We start from the raw sequence: 16950 nt of genomic DNA, 5'->3' as shown, positions 1-16950 counted from the left end.
GTGTAGCTCAGAGGTCAGAGTGCTAAGATCCTGGGTTCATATCTGTGGTTTAGCCACCTGTGATTAAAATTGAGTTTTCAAGTGTAATGAGTTCATGGTCTTAGACTTGTTCCAATTGACTGCACAGACAAAAAAATATATAATTAAAATTGGCTTTCCATTTAAATTGGTTCAATTCGACTCTAACAATTAAAAACCTTGGTTTGACTGTCATGTTATGAATATTTATCTCTATAGCAGTGCTGGTGAGCAGGTGGTGCCCTCTTAGTATGGCTATGAGGTCGCATCAAGAGATTTCAGAAGCAGTTATGTGGCATCTCCTTCAGTAGATCAATCTCCGACACAGATGCAATGATCTGCAAAAGTTCCGAACAGATTATCTCATTGCATGATGCCGACAGCACAATGGGGTTAAACATTTGGGGTAAAGAGACAATTTCTTTTTAGACTTTGAAAAAATACAAATACATTTCAGTTGTAAGAGTTGGGCAATGCCAAATCTAAAAAGCCAAATCTAGTGAGGTGGGTGGGGCTGCGGTTAGAGCAATGCAAAAAAAAACTCTGGAATGTAAGATGGACAATTGTTGCTCGGAATTTTATGTAATAAAATTTGTTTTAAAAATGTATTGTAAGTTTTTAATTTTAAAATGTTTTACAATTTTCAATGTGATTGAAAAAATATATCACACGAAAAATATTGTGAGAATCTCTTACACATGAGTCATGGGGGAAATAAATGTATTTTAGTAGGATGTTACAGAGGGGAAAAGAGAGCCATGAAGTTCGCTATCCCAAGAATTTGCCGGAAACCCACTGACCACTCAAGCAACTGCTACTTCTGCATGGTGGACCCTTCCAGACGTCGGATTGGCAAGAATGCACCTGCTATCACGTATCCCGACCTTCCTTCATCCATCGCCCCGGTGCCACACTGCCATGAACTCCCTGTACCCACTCCTCCAGAGAGAGAGCAGCCGTCTTTAGAAGAGAGCAGCAAGTCAGAGAGCGAGGAAGACGTTGTAGATCCAGATGACAATTTCAGAGGTGGAGTTGAGGAGAGAAACCCATACTATCCCAACCAAAAAGACCTCAACGACTTGATCAGAGATCTTGGTCTCACCAAATCCGTCCAATGCCGAGCTTTTGACGTCTAGGCTCAAGCAGTGGAACTTGTTGGATAAAAGTGTGCAAGTCGCAGATCAGAGGAAGCGTCACCAACCTTTTTGCAGCTTCTTCACCCGTCAAGATGGGCTCTGCTTCTGCCACAATGTGACCAGTCTGTTCGAGGCAATCGGAATCGCCTGTAACCAGAATGAGTGTCGCCTCTTCATTGACAGCTCATCCAGGAGACTCAAAGCCGTGCTGCTCCATAATGGTAATAAGTACCCGTCTCTTCCCCTGGCTCACTCAGTGCACCTCAAAGAGGATTACAACAGCATCAAGACCTTGCTGGACGCCTTGAAGTATGATAAGTATGGCTGGGAGGTCATTGGAGACTTCAAAATGGTGGCATTCCAGATGGGTCTACAAGGCGGTTTTACCAAGTTTCCCTGCTATCTTTGCCTTTGGGACAGTAGGGAAACCAAGGCGCACTACCACAGACAGGACTGGCCACAATTTGTCAGAGCCGTAGATAAGGAGTCGACAGCCTTCAAGTACATTTAAGACTTCTTCCCTAAGCTGTCTGAGACAAAGGTCAGAGCCGGTGTCTTCGTCGGACCACAGATAAAGAAGATCCTGGAGTGCAATGAATTCCCCAAGAAGCTCACTAGTAAGGAGAAAGCAGCTTGGAACAGCTTTGTCGCAGTGGTTCGTGGCTTCCTGGGCAATCACAAAGTCGAAAACTACAGTGGTACCTCGGTATATGTCGTTAATTCGTTCCAGAAGGTAGGAGGACTTATACCGAAAATGACGTCTACCAAACGAATTTTTCCCATAAGAAATAAGGGAAAGGAAATCATCCATTCCAGAGCATAAGAAATTATATTTTATATGGCATATTAATGTAGACACTACTTATTAATAAAATGCATACATACATTAAAATAAATGCATAAATAAATAAAAATAAATTGAAATAAAATAAATTGAAATAAAAATAAAATTTTACATCACTTTACCTTGCTGAGAGGAGTTAAAATGACAAAAAACGTGAAAATTAACAGAGAGTTATAGCAAGGGGGTTGTGCACTGAACGAGATCTACAGGCAGACTGAGGAGCGGCGCTTTGTCTCAGTCGTGAACGGGGTCTACGCGGGTACTGTACGCGGTGACTCTCCCGACCCAGACAAGTTCTAGCAAGTGCGTCATATCCCAAGCAAGACGTCGTATCCCTAGACATTTTTTTTCACAATCAAAACACGACGTGTACCAAATTCGACGTATTCCAAAGCGGTCGTATACCGAGGTATGACTGTACGTGGAGCTGGTTAAGACTCTGGTGAAGAAATACAGCACAATGGGCTGTAGGATGTCCCTCAAAGTCCATATCCTTGATGCTCATCTTGATAAGTTCAAGGAGAACATGGGAGCGTACTCGGAGGAGCAAGGCGAGCGCTTCCACCAGGATATACTGGACTTTGAACGGTGCTACCAAGGACAGTATAACATGATGGGAGTCTACATTTGGGGGCTGATTCATGAAAGTGATTCACAGTATAATCGTAAATCTCGAAATACTGGCTTCTAAATCTTTTGTCGTCATTTTTGTATTACTTTAGTACAAATACATGTTACTTTTGATTCATGTTGTCTTTTTCTGACTTTATATGAACGAAAAGACACAAATTCACCCGTTTTCTCATTGAAAATAGGTAAATTTCAAAATAGCACTGTCCTGGTCACAAAAACAAGTCTGTGGGGAATAATAGCCATTTTCTATACTTTTTAGGCATAAGCAATTACGAAATAACACTTAACTACCCAGGAACAAAAATTGTGTTGCATAGTGTTATAATAAGGCAGCCACACAGGCCGACTGGGATCATTTGCCTTGATATGCTGATAATTTGTGTTATAGGTGAGTAGTGCAACTTTGTAGGACGTCAACAGTTAATGTCTGTATGGATATACTTGGCCCCACCATGGGAATGTGGAGTTTCTACTCCGGGCTCTGGCACATCAACTCTGTTGGCACATCTGGCACATCAACTCTGTTGATGTCACATCACAACTCTGTTGATGTGCCAGCTCACCATGGCTTGCTAAATTTAGTAAATGCTCAAGGATACAGAGGCTGTGCTAATTAGACATTAAAGTACATCTGGAAGGCAGAGCTGATTAAATACAATTAAATGGCTCATTAATACATGTATTTGTTCCCTCGCCCTTAAGCAGTCAAACCAATCAGAAAATAATTTATTCAGGAAAAACCAAGACCGCTGTCATCAACACTGCCTTCACAAATGCGGTATATTGCGGGATATGTCCTACGCTGAGATTTCTCTTCATCCCTGTCTGATCCGGAAGGCCACTGTAGGAAAAACTCGTCCACTCGAGGTGACATGGGGAGCAGTAATGAGGTGGTTCCTCCACCGTGCTACGAACCCAACGACCTGACTGATTATTTTTGCCATGGCTGACATCAGCGGTGAATGACATCTGGACCAGTCCTAGGGCCCCCTCCTCCTTCACCAACCCACACTGACCAGTGAGTATGGTGAAATATTATTGAATAACCCCTGGGAACCCGCACAGCGTGGGGAGGCCCCTCATCCAGCAGTGGATGACAAAAGTGCCGTACTTGTAAATGAGTACATTCGTTATAAAGTGAATTAATAGTTCAAAGGGTCTCCTTGCTCAGACGAGTGTCGGGCAGTGGCTCACTACCATTGGAAGCGCTAGGCCAACAGCAAAAAAATGCCAAGTTCCTGTTTGTTGATAACCATTGGGGATGATATACAATGTCTGTATGCATTACAAAACACTGGGTTAACATAATGAATTAAATTAAATGACCCTGAATCGCGACACCTTGCCGAAACGCCGAGGGGGTGGCACGTGACAAGTCTAGTCTACAAGGCTCCGTCATCGATTAACTTGAATACTTATTTTCATTCGCACGATAGACACCTTCCAAATGTACACACGTCACTGATAGAGAGCACACCGAGTACACGGCAGTGAAACATGCGAGTAGAGCATTGAGTAACACTGTCATAATGCCTAAGCTTTAAAAATGGGATCTTAAAAAAAGACATCCATTTACCAGACGCATTATATTTTGAGCGCAATCTTTTACTCTCCTTGGGATTTTTTTTCTCTATCTCCCCGAGTTTCACCTGCAGACCCCCCCCCCCCAAAGTGTATAAATTATCTTATCAGGCCCAAGCAGATGGCAAGGAGAGAAGGGTTTCTTTTTTATCAGCGCCACTGCCAAAACGTTGCTGCTGCTGCTGCTGCTACTACTCCTCGATCAAAGGCAAAGCAATCTCCGCGAATCCACTTTGCCAAAGGGACAAGGGAAAACTTGTGAAAAATGGCAAAAATGTGTCCACAGTTGACAATTCATTTTTAACCTCTGGTGAGATTCTGCCGAAGCCTAAACATAACGCTGGCTTGTTTATCTTTTTTTCCAAGGCCTGTTTGAGACCAATAACATCCTGGATGTTAATTTTAATAAGGTAAGATACACAGACTGGTGAGGAACACATGTGCGTTTGGTCTTAGAATTCAGAATAATTGGGTACTGGCCCTTGTGAAGTCTGCATTGGCTGTTTAATGTTAACAATAAGCACTGCAACCAGAGTCATCTGGCTAATGAGGCACTTTGAAATATGTTTTTATACGCACAGAATATACACACACACCTCTGCCAATTTTGATGATGCAAGTTGCAATAAAATACTTGTAAACCCTTGAAGGTAATACACACTTGTTTAAAAATAATGACAAGCTATTGCTTCACACGATCTGTCCAAATAGCGCCCTTCGAACACGATTTGATCACAATCAGAAGGTTGTGAATTCAAAAACCTGGGGTCAAACTAGACTGTGCATGCACTGATTCCAGTCACAGCGATGTGGGACCTCCACCACGAGCTCAGGACTGCCCATGGAGAAATACTCGCAAAAATGCTCAATTGAACAGGGATGCATGTTGACTCTTAAGTTTCACATTTATTTTACAATTTACGCCAAGAGCACGTCATTTCATGAGATGAAGAGTCCGCTCAGCAGCCTTGCCGGGTGAAGCATCAGGCTGCCCCTGGGGTTTTTCACAGGACCTCTCCTGGAAGTCCTCTTGTTTCTCGTTGAGAAATGCGTCGTTGACATTTTATTGAAAGGTAATCAACTTAAATAAGTTTAAAGTGTTTCGTTTAATCCTTTTTATTTTTTATCCACACGCTGCTATGAGTTTATTTCCCGCATGACAAACCGATTTTTTTATTCTTAAGAGCTGGAACTTAGCCAAATGACAATTTTAATGACCTTTCCGTATGCAGTCATTGGCGACCTCATTACGCCTGTGAACTCGCTTTTTAATCACAGGCAGCTGAAACCGGGACTCGAACCCAGGACCCCGGCAATGCCGATTCGGCACTCCAACCTCTGCGCCACCCCGCCACCTCAACAGATCACGTACAGACAAATTGACACTGGCAAATTAAGCATCGGGCGCAAGTCCCGTGTTCCCCTTTCGTCATCCAATCCGCGAGCCTCTTCGTCCGGCCCACGCGTTGACTCACCGTAGCTGGGTGGATGCGCCCAGGCCACCAGGCTATGGCTGGCTCCCTCATGCCGCCTTCGAACGTGGTCTCCTTGCCACACAAGAAGGGCCCATTGCTTCCAGCTGGGAGATGCACGAAAAACACACGACAAATAAAGACGCTATGCTGAGCCTTTAGAAACGGTAGAAGCCAGTGCAATTAGTGAACGCCTTACCAAGACCGAGAAGGCACGCGAGAGGTGGTCAACGCCACGCCAGGCAACCTTTGTCTCTCCTTTGACGATGTTCACGTACGCCAATGGGTGACCGTGCAGTAAAAGCCCGATATATCTGGTGCGGTGTGTAAAAACATCGCCGTTGGGGAGGCAAAGGCGGTCGGGCGTGGTGCTGGCCACCCACTCACCCGTGTACCGTGCCAGCCTTCATAGGCGCTCACTAACAGCACTTGCCCCTAACAGCCTGGTAATGCTACACGGGGGATCTTTGTCTCAGCACGTGTGACTGTGCCTGTGGCTCCGTGTCCGTTCGCCCGACTGCGGATGCGAGACCGAGGGAGCTGAGAGGGTCAGGGGTCGGCGCTGACGTGACGGCTGCCTGCCGTATCACGCCGCCACCAACGGAGAGGGAGGGAGGGAGTTGGGGGGTGGCGGCCGGATAGGCCACTGGGACGTTTCCACGGCACACCACCGGTTATTTTTTCTGTTTTCCTGGGACATGACCTGACCGGCGATGTATATCCGAATCTGATGAGCCGCATTATATCAGGCTTTTACTGTATTCTATTATCATAATTGTTGATATATATGTTACAAGGGTAAACTCCCGAGATGCAACATGTCGTTTGCAAGGGTGTCCAGGGTGCTGTCAAGTGACACACACGCGAAGCAAACACGTAATTACACGTCTACACACATTTTCAAGTCTACAACTCACGCGGTATTACGTTGATGCAATGTCACGCGCACGTATAAGAAGACGGCCAGGACAGCGCGCATGAAGGTCACACTGCAGGCATACGCATGAATAAGTGGTGCACACTGCTGATTCTTCGAGCACATTCTCTAGCTGTGTGCACGTTGAACTTCTTTCGCGCCGTACGTGGCCAACTGTGCTAATCGGAGGTGGGAGGAAGAACATGTCAAGGAATTCGTTTTCAATCTAGATTTAAAAGTGCATAGCTACAGCGGAAGAGCGTTCCCAACGGCCGCAGAAATGCATCTGAAAGCGCGCGACACGGTGACCGTCTTTGTTCGATGGCTATCCAAAATTTGTGAGACTCAGTTGGCCCCAGTGGAAGCCCAATGTATATTTAGATCCTACGTGCCACTGGTGTCAGCCTTGGCGGGAATCAAACCTCGGTTTCCGGCAATGTACTCGCTTCACCACTATTGTTCACCACAGAAACACATGCATACACGTGCATGTAGCAGATTACATATTTAAATTTAAAAAATCCACAAGTGATCGGTTAGCTTATGGGGCTGAAGGCCATGTCAGAACACTAAGCCAATCAGCCATTGAGACAACGTTGGTGGGGTGTGGCTGTGTGGGTTTTGGGGCTCAATGGCGATGGCAGAGCACTTGGGCAGTATCGTTAAGATGCCACAATCAATTTTCGCTGCCTCGTGTAACTAAACTGGGTTATCAAGTGCGGTGAGTTATTGGTCTCAACCTGACTATCAAAGGCCGTACAAATAAACCCACCATGCCCTTTGGATTGCACCCATTGGGTTGCACTCATGCCTTTGGATTCCACCACTCTTTGATTTTACATTAACATCACGCTAATCCCTCACATTAACATAGCCACTTCTGTGCCCTCATCGAGGAGACCGCTCTCCTATCTTACAGTCACACGCTAATTCATCACATTAACATCACTAGCCCTGGCCACTTCTTTATGACCCTTGCGCTACAGCCATTTCAAACATTTTAACAAAACAGTCTGCCTCAGCAGCAGACCACGCTTTCCCACCTGATGACGGACGCTTGTGTGGTGCCCGAAACGTCGTGATTTATTTTATTATATACCTACGTAACTTTAGCGAAAGAACCAAAGAGTATGTTAAGTGTAGCCACGTCATTAATTGTTTACCGAAATGCTGCCCACGAGCATCGCCTATAACGTCTACCCCCAATGCAGAACCCTGCTGGGGTGGTGAACTGCATACGGGATAGGTCTAAAGCGAGCGGAGCCCACGCACTCTCTCCTGCGAGTCTTTCTAACTGCGCTCCGCCGCGGGGCTTGACGAGCGGTCCCAGCTGACGGAGGCGGAGCATCCAGGACAGGCGAGGGCTTTGAGAAACGAAAAAAAACCTCCACTGGGGGTTAGCTTCTAGGGACCCTCGTTCGTATCAAGCCCGTCCGTCAACCGAGGCTCGAGAGCTCACCAGAATGAGCGGGTGGTGCTCCGCCGCTGCGTTTACGCCTACGCATGATGACCACGTGATCCCCCAACCGCCAAAACCACTCATTACAGCCTAAAGTTGTATGGTAATGATAAAGAGACATTTTGGCTCGGGCAGTGGTTCTCAACCTCTTTTGGCTACTATACTGTTACCCCCATTGTTGAATTTTGTTTCAACCGAGTACAGCCCCCTTGCCTGACCCAACATGGTTCTGAAAAAATAAATGTATGAATAATGGACATCAATATTTTATCATCATTAGACCTCCTTTGCCAGTACTAAAATATAATGATAGGGTTTTTCTCCTTTTTTTGCTGGCAACAAAAATTCAACCTTTTTACAAGAAATCATGTCTGCATTAACCACAATACTTGTGGTCAAAATGCAAACAAAAAACACACTCTGATAATATATGATGCATTGTCCTTGAAACTGATTGGTCCACACCAGAGACGGCTTTCTTTTGAGCCTCGTCTCAATTGGTGCTCGACCAGAGGACGCCAAAAGGTTTCAGTTTTGTTGCCAGAAAAAAAGAGAAAAAACCCTATCATCAATATTTTACCCAAATGTCCATTTAGTGAGGTATCCTAACTGGCTGCTAGTTGCAAGCGGATACAAAAAAAATGTCAACAGACGCTCCGCACGCGTGACGTAATGTGTTCGCACTTGCTGGCTACTCTTATATCGTTCTAGTTTACCATTTGCATTTCAATGTTATCGTAGTTATTTTATATTGGCAGAGTCATACATAATCATTCACCAATGACTCTCAAGTCCGATATCATTTCACACGCCTATAAATCACCTCTCGTACCCCCTGGGTTATTTGCACGTACCCCCAAGGGGTCCGCGTACCTCCCCCCCCCCCCCCCCCCGATTGAGAACCACCGGGCGAGGGTATGGGCTGTCCAATCTAATCGATCAACAACAACAGCAACAACAACAACGGTGGCCAGACCTTCCTTGGGTCCTGACATGAGCGCCGCTCCATTGTCCGAGGTGAAAAACACGAACGTGTTGGTGTCGAGGCGACGCAAGCGCAGCTCGGACAGGATCCGCCCCACGGCCGCGTCGATCTCGCGCACCGCGTCCCCGTACCTCCGGAGGCGAAAAATTCGAGAGGAGGAACGGGCGTTCGACGGAAATTAGGCCAGGTGGGTCAGGGGGGGGGGGGGGGGGGGGCTCACTCGCGCCTTGCCAGAGCACCGATGTTCCACATCTGGGCAGCGCTGTGACAACTGAACGATAATAAAAAAAAAAAAAAAGCACCCAACCGTTTTGTGTTCGTGTTGCGTCTTCGCGCAAGCGAGAAATTTCGCCATGGCCAATGCTCATTTACATCGCCGGGCGTGAGTCGTCGGTGTGGAAGATGGCGGTAGCCACCCTCGAGTAACCATAAGATGCGGGAGAGTTTAATGTCAGCATCAATCATAATTGCGCTGCCCTGAAAGAGAAAAATAATAGTGGGCAAAGTTTCGTGCAATGGTCCTTTACATGGCAAAAGAGAAAATCTCTCTCGAGCAGTGTTATAAAACAACGTATTGAGTTTGTGTTATTTGCGCTTGTGCACCACTGCCAAAGCAGTATCGCACATCGACGGGCAGTGCTTCAGGCAGCTAAAACACAGCGAGTTTACAGTGGGGAGAGCAAGTGATATATCTCTTAGTTACCCTGGTCTGCTGACCCGTGTCACCCGAGTCTCGACCCGTGACCTCATGCTCGCGAGCATTCGCCGCTGCCAAAGTCAACGGTTAAGATATACCCATTCTCAAATTGCCATTTGTTGGCCCTCATCTCCACTGGCGACTCTTGGTGATGTAAATTACACATTCCTATGGCAGCGGAGCAGTCGTTGTTTTGGATGAACACTATTGCCCTAAGTGATTAGAGGGCTCGACAGTGGGTCAAGCAGTTGGCCTTCCAGTACAGCCAGCTTGGTAGTGGATGTTGGGGGCATCGCGGTGGCGAGATGTTATCTCTCTCGCCTGGTATGCAGGAGGTCGTGAGTTTGATCCCGACCCAGACGTCTGTATGTATGGGGACTGCACGTTCTCCCTGTCGTCGTGTGGATTTTTATAAGGGTCCTCTCGTTTATTCCCTCCACAGTTAGAATCAACGTGTGTTTAGAGTTATTTGACTGCTATCCATTGCCATACGATAAGCCACTTCGTTGAGCTATCATTTGTGATAGCCAGGTCACTCCTGAAAAAAGAGCTATAGAGCTCAGTGGGCCTTACCTGATAAAATAAGTAAAAATATTTTTAACAGTTTTTCGTGGAGCGTCGTTAACATTACTCCATGGTAACTGGGGACTGCTCTTGGCTTTTGAGACAACTGCACAATGTGTGGGGGCACTCTCGGCTGTCACGGCATTGGCAGCGTACAAGCCTCGGCGACTCGTTCCCAGAAAGGGCCGAGAGGCGTAGACGGGAGCGTGGGTGGCGTCCACCGCCCAGTAGAGGAAAAACGGGCGGCCGGCGTCGCTTTGGCGTCCGATGAAATCCAGGGCCTCCTGCCGACACAAGACACGGCAGGCAGACATGGCTGAAGTTCCGTTACGGCTTTCTGCTGTAACGAGGCAAATAAATTACGTCCGTCTGGAACACTGAGTCGGCAGAACGGCACGGAGTTGTCAACGAATGACAGTGGAGGACTACAGCACCCACCGGTGATGCACGGAGAACGAATACCCAACAGAGTGCGCTGCAGCAGCAGATAAATGCCACTCACGTCAGTACCGTGCAGATGTATTCTGCCGAGGAAAGATGCCGATGCTTGTGCGGCGTACGTGCACTCGCGTTGCATGATAAGACTGGATCCACATACAGGAGTAAACTTCCAGTCGAGCCAGACGGCTTGGCAGTAGAGCTCACATTTAGAAGGTTGTGAGTTCAAATCTCGGTTGGGGGTTGACTCAGCCCATCATTCCTCTGGGATCAATCAAATGAGTACCTTATAGCAGGTAAGTCAACAGTGGTTGCCCTATGGATAGACTTCACCCTGCCATAAGAATGTGGACTTTCCACCACGGGCTCAAGGCTGCAAACAGATGAGCACCACCTTAAATGCTCATTTGAAAAGGAAACTACTTAAAAAGTTCCGTGGCGTCAAAGTAAATAAATGTCGTTGCCATGAATGCACTGCCGTTACACATTTAACAGGAAACCTAGTCGGGTACTCTTACTCAAGGACAGTGTTGGCTTTCCCATGGTGCCACTCCTCAGTCACGTTTATACATGTTACTTTTCACAAAAAATGGTCTAACACTATGTTTTTGTCCGTTTAAAGGGATTGTTTACAACTGCACATTTTACTCATGTAAAACTGTAAATATGCAAACTCAAAACTGCTAATTTGCCAAATCTATCCAAATGTCTGCTTTTCTCAAAGCCGCAAGTCAGTCAATATCCTTGCGTTCTCCGTCTGCTCAAATGAAGGGCCATTGTGATTTTGGTGAGCCAGGTCACTCTATCCTGGTCTCTTGCGTTCTCACCTGGGGAGCTACGGTGGAGAGATGTTAGCTACCTCGCCTGGTGTAAAGGAGGCCATGGGTTCGATCCTGACGCCTGTATATTTGGAGTTTGCATGTCTCTCTCCTCGTGGTGGGGAGAGGTGGTGTGGCGGTTAGCGCGCCGCACATCGAACCCCATGGCCCGAGTTCGATTCCCGCTCACGGCCAACACAAGTGACGAATATCTGAGCTGGTCCTGGACCTCCCCTGGGTCGACTCAGCCTCAAATTAGGACTAGCTGTGGTGTGTAAACATCGCCGCTGAGGAGACAAAGACGGTCGGGCGTAGTGCTGGCCACCCCCCCCCCCACTCCTCATGTGCCGTTCCGGCCTTCATAGGTGCTCAATAGCAGTACTTGCCCCAAAAGTTTGTCACAGACTATATGGGGGAACTTTGTCTTTGGTTCAGTGGATGTTTCTCCGGGTCCTCCACATTTAGAAATGGGCGTTTCGAGTATTTGGCTGCTATAAATGTCCACATAAGCCACTTTGTTGAGCTATTGTTTGTGGCCAGGTGGCTTTTGAGAAAAAAAAACGATTTAGCTCAGTGGGCCTTACCTGGTGAAATAAAAAAAAATGTTGAAATAGTTTAAGTTTAAACAGGTTCAATTGTATAAACAAAATCAATTTTGGACTAAAACTTATGAAATAATTACATTGGTTTTTTTACTCCTTTCTTTGGTAATCTCTTGGTCAACTGGATATATGGAATATTAATCGATAACACCCAGGTTCATAAACTCCCTGTCAGTAAGTCTTCACCATTCCACTTAACCTCAAGATGCATCTAGTCTGGCACAGGGGCTGTGATGATGTCACCGCCACCATTGGAGGTGCTTCCACCAGCATTCACGTAAGCAAGCAGTTGCACGCTCCACGTTTTACAATGTAGTTATTAACTCACTATTTGTGAGGGATATACGTTTCGTAGATGCTCGTAAATAGCAGATTTTTTAATAAATCACCTACAATAAATACATAAGTTATTAACTACATGAAAATGATCATAACACAAACAAATTGTGAAAATAAACAAAGGATAGTCATTGGTTCTTTCGGTAAAGTCGCGTATGTAGAAATAAAATTAAATTTAAATAAATCACAAATAAAATGTTAAGTTCCAGCGTTATTGATGAACGTGTCGAGTCCTGTTAATTGTGCTTTGTGTGCTCTTGGAGTGGTTGTGTGGCGGTTACTTTACCGCGCTGCATTTCCATTAACCGTGGTTCAATTGCTGCTCGCGATGCTCAGCGACAATGACAACTGGTATCTGAGCATGGCGTGGAGTTTCCCCTCGGTTGACGCGACCTTAATTGCGTATTGGGTGCGACGTGTGAAGAGACAAAGGTGGCCGTGCGTGTATGCCGCACAATTGCCGTGCAGGCCACATTTGGTGCTTGCTATCGGCACTTGCATCTTGTGTCGGTGCTTTTCAGCCGAGGAACCCCTTAGTTTCCCCAATACAGAATCAGAATATTTACACTCGAGTAATCTGATGAGCTGTAAAGCTCTTTTTTCACAGATGTCCAGCAGGGGCGGGTAAGAACATTCCAACAATAAACATTACAAAAACACGATATTAGTGCAAAGTCCAAGAAAGGTAAACAATGCACCCAAACGCATACAGATTAAACTAAACCATCTCCATCCTGCCAGGAAAAGCCCACTGAGGTATTAACTTACTTTCCAGAAGCGACCTGGGCACAAATGATAGCTCAACAAAGTGGCTTCATCACTTGGATATTTACATCAGAAAAATTATCTAAAATAACCAATGAGTATAGTAATTCCTGCAGTCATGAAAGCTTCAATTCTAAACAAAGTATTTCTTTTTTATATTAACGTATTAATTCATGACGATGCTGTGCGTCATTTTCTCGCATCACTTTCTCGCATCACATTCTCTCCCAAAACTCTCTCGCTCGATAGCCACGTAGAGTTCCATATGCAATTCGCGGGTGGTCAAAATCGCGGATAGCGAGTGAGCGAACAATGAGGGAATAATGTACATGACAAACATGCTAATGGAGCCATGTCCTGAGGTGAAGAAATGTGCTGCTGAAACTCCATCTGTCAGCTCAGCATCACATCATGGCAAGGAATGGCCCCAAAACAATCCCACCACAGAGTGGATTTTAAGACGCTTCAATTAACCGGCTTTATTTGAGCAACTACTTTAACAAAAGGTGGCTGCCCAGATTCAAGCACCTCAAGCACCAAACCTTCTGCAACCGGCATGTTGTCTCAACGGATTTGGATTAATTAAAAAAAAACAGTCACGGCCATCGGGAAAGAGAACAGGATTTTCAAATACTCGAGCACATTTGCCGCTTTATCAACGGAAGCAATTCTCACCTGCAGATACTGGCGCGTGAGGTTGGACTCTCCCGTCTTGCGATTGATTTCGAATTCTTCGTAATATCTACGTTAAAAGAAAAAATTGCAACTTTAACGAATCAACAACTGGAGGCAAGGGGTCATATTTGGAAAACGTTTTTCTTTTTATCAAACTCATACAGGATTAGCTCACTTCGAAGGGAAAGAGAAATGCTTAAAATGCAGCGAATATATTTCAAATCTTACTCTGCTGCATTTATCTCAATCCCTTTTTTAACCCATTCAGACCAAAGTTGAAAGCGTTCATTGCATAAGCTCTTACACACAAAGCGCTTGCCACAAATGAACCACAGTACCTTGCTGATCTTGTCAACAAGCATATACCATCACGTCAATTCTGGTCATCCTCGCAGAGGCTTTTGGTTGGCCATCGAACAGACGGTAACCGCGTCGCGCGCTTTCATTTGCGCTTCCGCGGTTATCTGAAATGCTCTTTTTTTTTTTTCTTCCAAAATTAGGATGCCGCCGGAGTTATGCACTTTCAAATCTAGATTGTAAACCCAGTTCGTATAGCTTATCATGTGAAAATGTATAGAAGCCAAATGCTCAAGACGGACGATTCTAAAACGTGGAAGGAAAACCGGAGGACCCAGAGAAAAATCCACGCGACCAGGGGAAGAACAAGCAAACTCCAAATATACAGGGGTCAGGGTTGGGATCAAACCCACGACCTCCTGTATACCAGGCAAGCTAGTTAACATCTCACCACTGTGGCACCCCAGGTGAGAAGTCACGAGCCCAGGATAGTTTAATTTGCCAGAGTGATGACCAAAAAAGGCCCTTCATTTCAACAGAGAGGGAAGGCAGGAATATAAATATATATCTCAGTGTAATCCCAAGCATGCATCTCTCCATGCTTGTGTGCGCACTTTTTTTTAATTTAGTTCCACTGTATTTGACAATGTCCATCAAACGTTTATGAAAAGATTTCCGAGGGCAAATGCACAAGATGGACTCGCGCGCCTTGTTTCGCTCTTGTTTATCTCGTGTCATATTTACCCTCACTCCCTCTGGCTGGAGTGGGAGGGGGGGGGGTTGACAAAAATAAAAACCACTTGCAGGAAGTCAATGATGATCAACTAGCTCTAGGCCACCTCCATATATGAGTACCACCCCAAGCGTTGAGCAGAGTCTCTCTGCTCAAGCAGCAGCAAGCAGCAGTATACAGGAAGAGCTCCGTTATCTGGCATCCATGGGGGATGGAGTGGTGCCAGTTAATAAAATATGCCAGATATCTGAGAGTCATTCTCACGGTTCAGCAAATTTCCCAAGAACATAACACTTTTCAAGAAAGAAACTAAGCCTACATTTTTAACTATGAGATGAGATATAAATACAGTACAACCTTGGATTGCGAGTAACTTGGTCTGCGAGTGTTTTGCAAGACGAGCAAATTTTTTTAAAATAAATATTAATTTGCTAAACGAGCGAGGTGTTGCAATACGAGTAGCACGTATATATGCTTTGTCTGCCGAGCGTCACGTGATCACCACTGATATACGAGTGCTTTGATATACGAGTGCTTTGGATTACAAACACGTTTCCGGAACAAATTATGCTCGCAATCCAAGGTTTTACTGTATACTATTTTACAGAGGTTCACACCAATAAGTTGTAGAGAAGCAGTGGGGCAGTTTAGAGTACAGTAGTACAGTCATGTATGTATGGTACAGTAAAACAAAATTAGGTTAGGCGGAGCAAGGCGTACACCCACATCACTCAAGCGTCACACCTATAACACTACACTTATAACATAACTTAAGAGTACACTATAAATAGTATACTATCACGATAGAGCACAATCACAACGCGGTCACAATGGTGGCAACGTCCTGAAGCTTCCATGAACAACGGATCTATGAGAAGTGCAATGGCAAGATGCCGGATGGCCTTCTAATTTTTTGCGGATACGCGAAGGAAGATTTGTATTGCCGTCTATGACAGATGCCGGTTAATGGAGCATTCTGGATGGTAAAGTGCCGGATAACGGAGCTTTCCCCTGTATTTTACAAAATAACAACGGGGAATGCTTCATTTATTGTAAACAGGGGTAATGTTAAACTTCCAGCAAACAAACGTCTGCTCTTGTCCATGATGTTCCTGGGTCACATAAAGCCTTCGTATAACAGCCAATCCCTTGTTTCGACAACTATTTTCATCATGCGTGCTCAACCACCCACGTGCAGGGCTATGACTTGACCAGTGCAAGGTGGTACAGCAAGTAGGTTTATGAACTGCTTGTGTGGATTTTATGGGTAATAACCTCGCATGCGCATTGGGATGGGTGGCTTGCAGCCTTGCGAATCTGGGCCCAAAGGCTCTAGCGGCTGTGACGTCACCCCCTGGCGTTAAGAATACGGTGCGCCTGAAAGTCGCAGAGTTGTGAGTCTCCTTTAAAAAAAAAAATTACAATAAAGCTTCAAACTTGCATCTGAAAGCCCGTGATTCACAGCTCAGATGTCCATCTGCTATTGTAGGATGCACCTTCCCGTAGCTGCTCGGCACACACCTGCCCAGCATGGCGCTGTTGTTGTACACGGGGATGTTGGGAGTGTCCACGTTGTCGTAGGGCCCAAAGTGGCAGTTGGGAGAGCCAAACCACTCGTGGAAGCCATGCCGGAGGGGCAGGAACTGCGGCTGGTGTCCCAGGTGCCTGTCAATTATTTTTTCACAATTGTCTTAGTAAACATTTTTCGGCAGTGTCCTTCACACATTTTCAGAGGTGGGGGGGGGGGGGCACTTTCGTCGATAAAACATCATCAATGTGAGGGCTGCCACACCGTCTGCAAGGAGTGTATTAAACTAATTTTCAATGGTACAGTATATTTTTTCAAGGAGTGGTATCCCAAACTTTCGCAGCTGCTTAAATTCCCTTTTCACACCATCAATATGTAAACTCCCCCTCCCTCCCCTCGCCGGTCTGCACATGTTCACCTCCTCTACACCGTTCACCATGCTAAGTCCGC

At 45.8% G+C, this 16950-nt stretch overlaps 1 protein-coding gene across 3 annotated transcripts in view; it reads right to left on the bottom strand.

Moving 5' to 3' along the window:
- Window positions 1–16950, bottom strand: part of GALNS (galactosamine (N-acetyl)-6-sulfatase) — a 38086-nt gene that overhangs the window by 10528 nt on the left and 10608 nt on the right. For all 3 annotated transcript variants that reach the window (XM_032957523.2, XM_032957522.2, XM_076068325.1), the window contains exons 6-10: window positions 16494–16637; window positions 13943–14009; window positions 10462–10589; window positions 9036–9175; window positions 5688–5791 (exon numbers count right to left, since the gene is read on the bottom strand). In XM_032957523.2, coding sequence (XP_032813414.2) covers window positions 5688–5791; window positions 9036–9175; window positions 10462–10589; window positions 13943–14009; window positions 16494–16637 — 583 coding nt within the window. The remainder of the gene's footprint in view (window positions 1–5687; window positions 5792–9035; window positions 9176–10461; window positions 10590–13942; window positions 14010–16493; window positions 16638–16950) is intronic.

Source organism: Petromyzon marinus, chromosome 20 (genome assembly GCF_048934315.1).
Source record: "Petromyzon marinus isolate PM22_M1 ecotype Great Lakes invasive population chromosome 20, UKy_Petmar_22M1.pri1.0, whole genome shotgun sequence".
Classification (NCBI taxonomy): Eukaryota; Metazoa; Chordata; class Hyperoartia; order Petromyzontiformes; family Petromyzontidae; genus Petromyzon; species Petromyzon marinus.
Note: the sequence above shows the minus strand (reverse complement) of the source record. Positions and strands in the feature narration are given on the sequence as shown.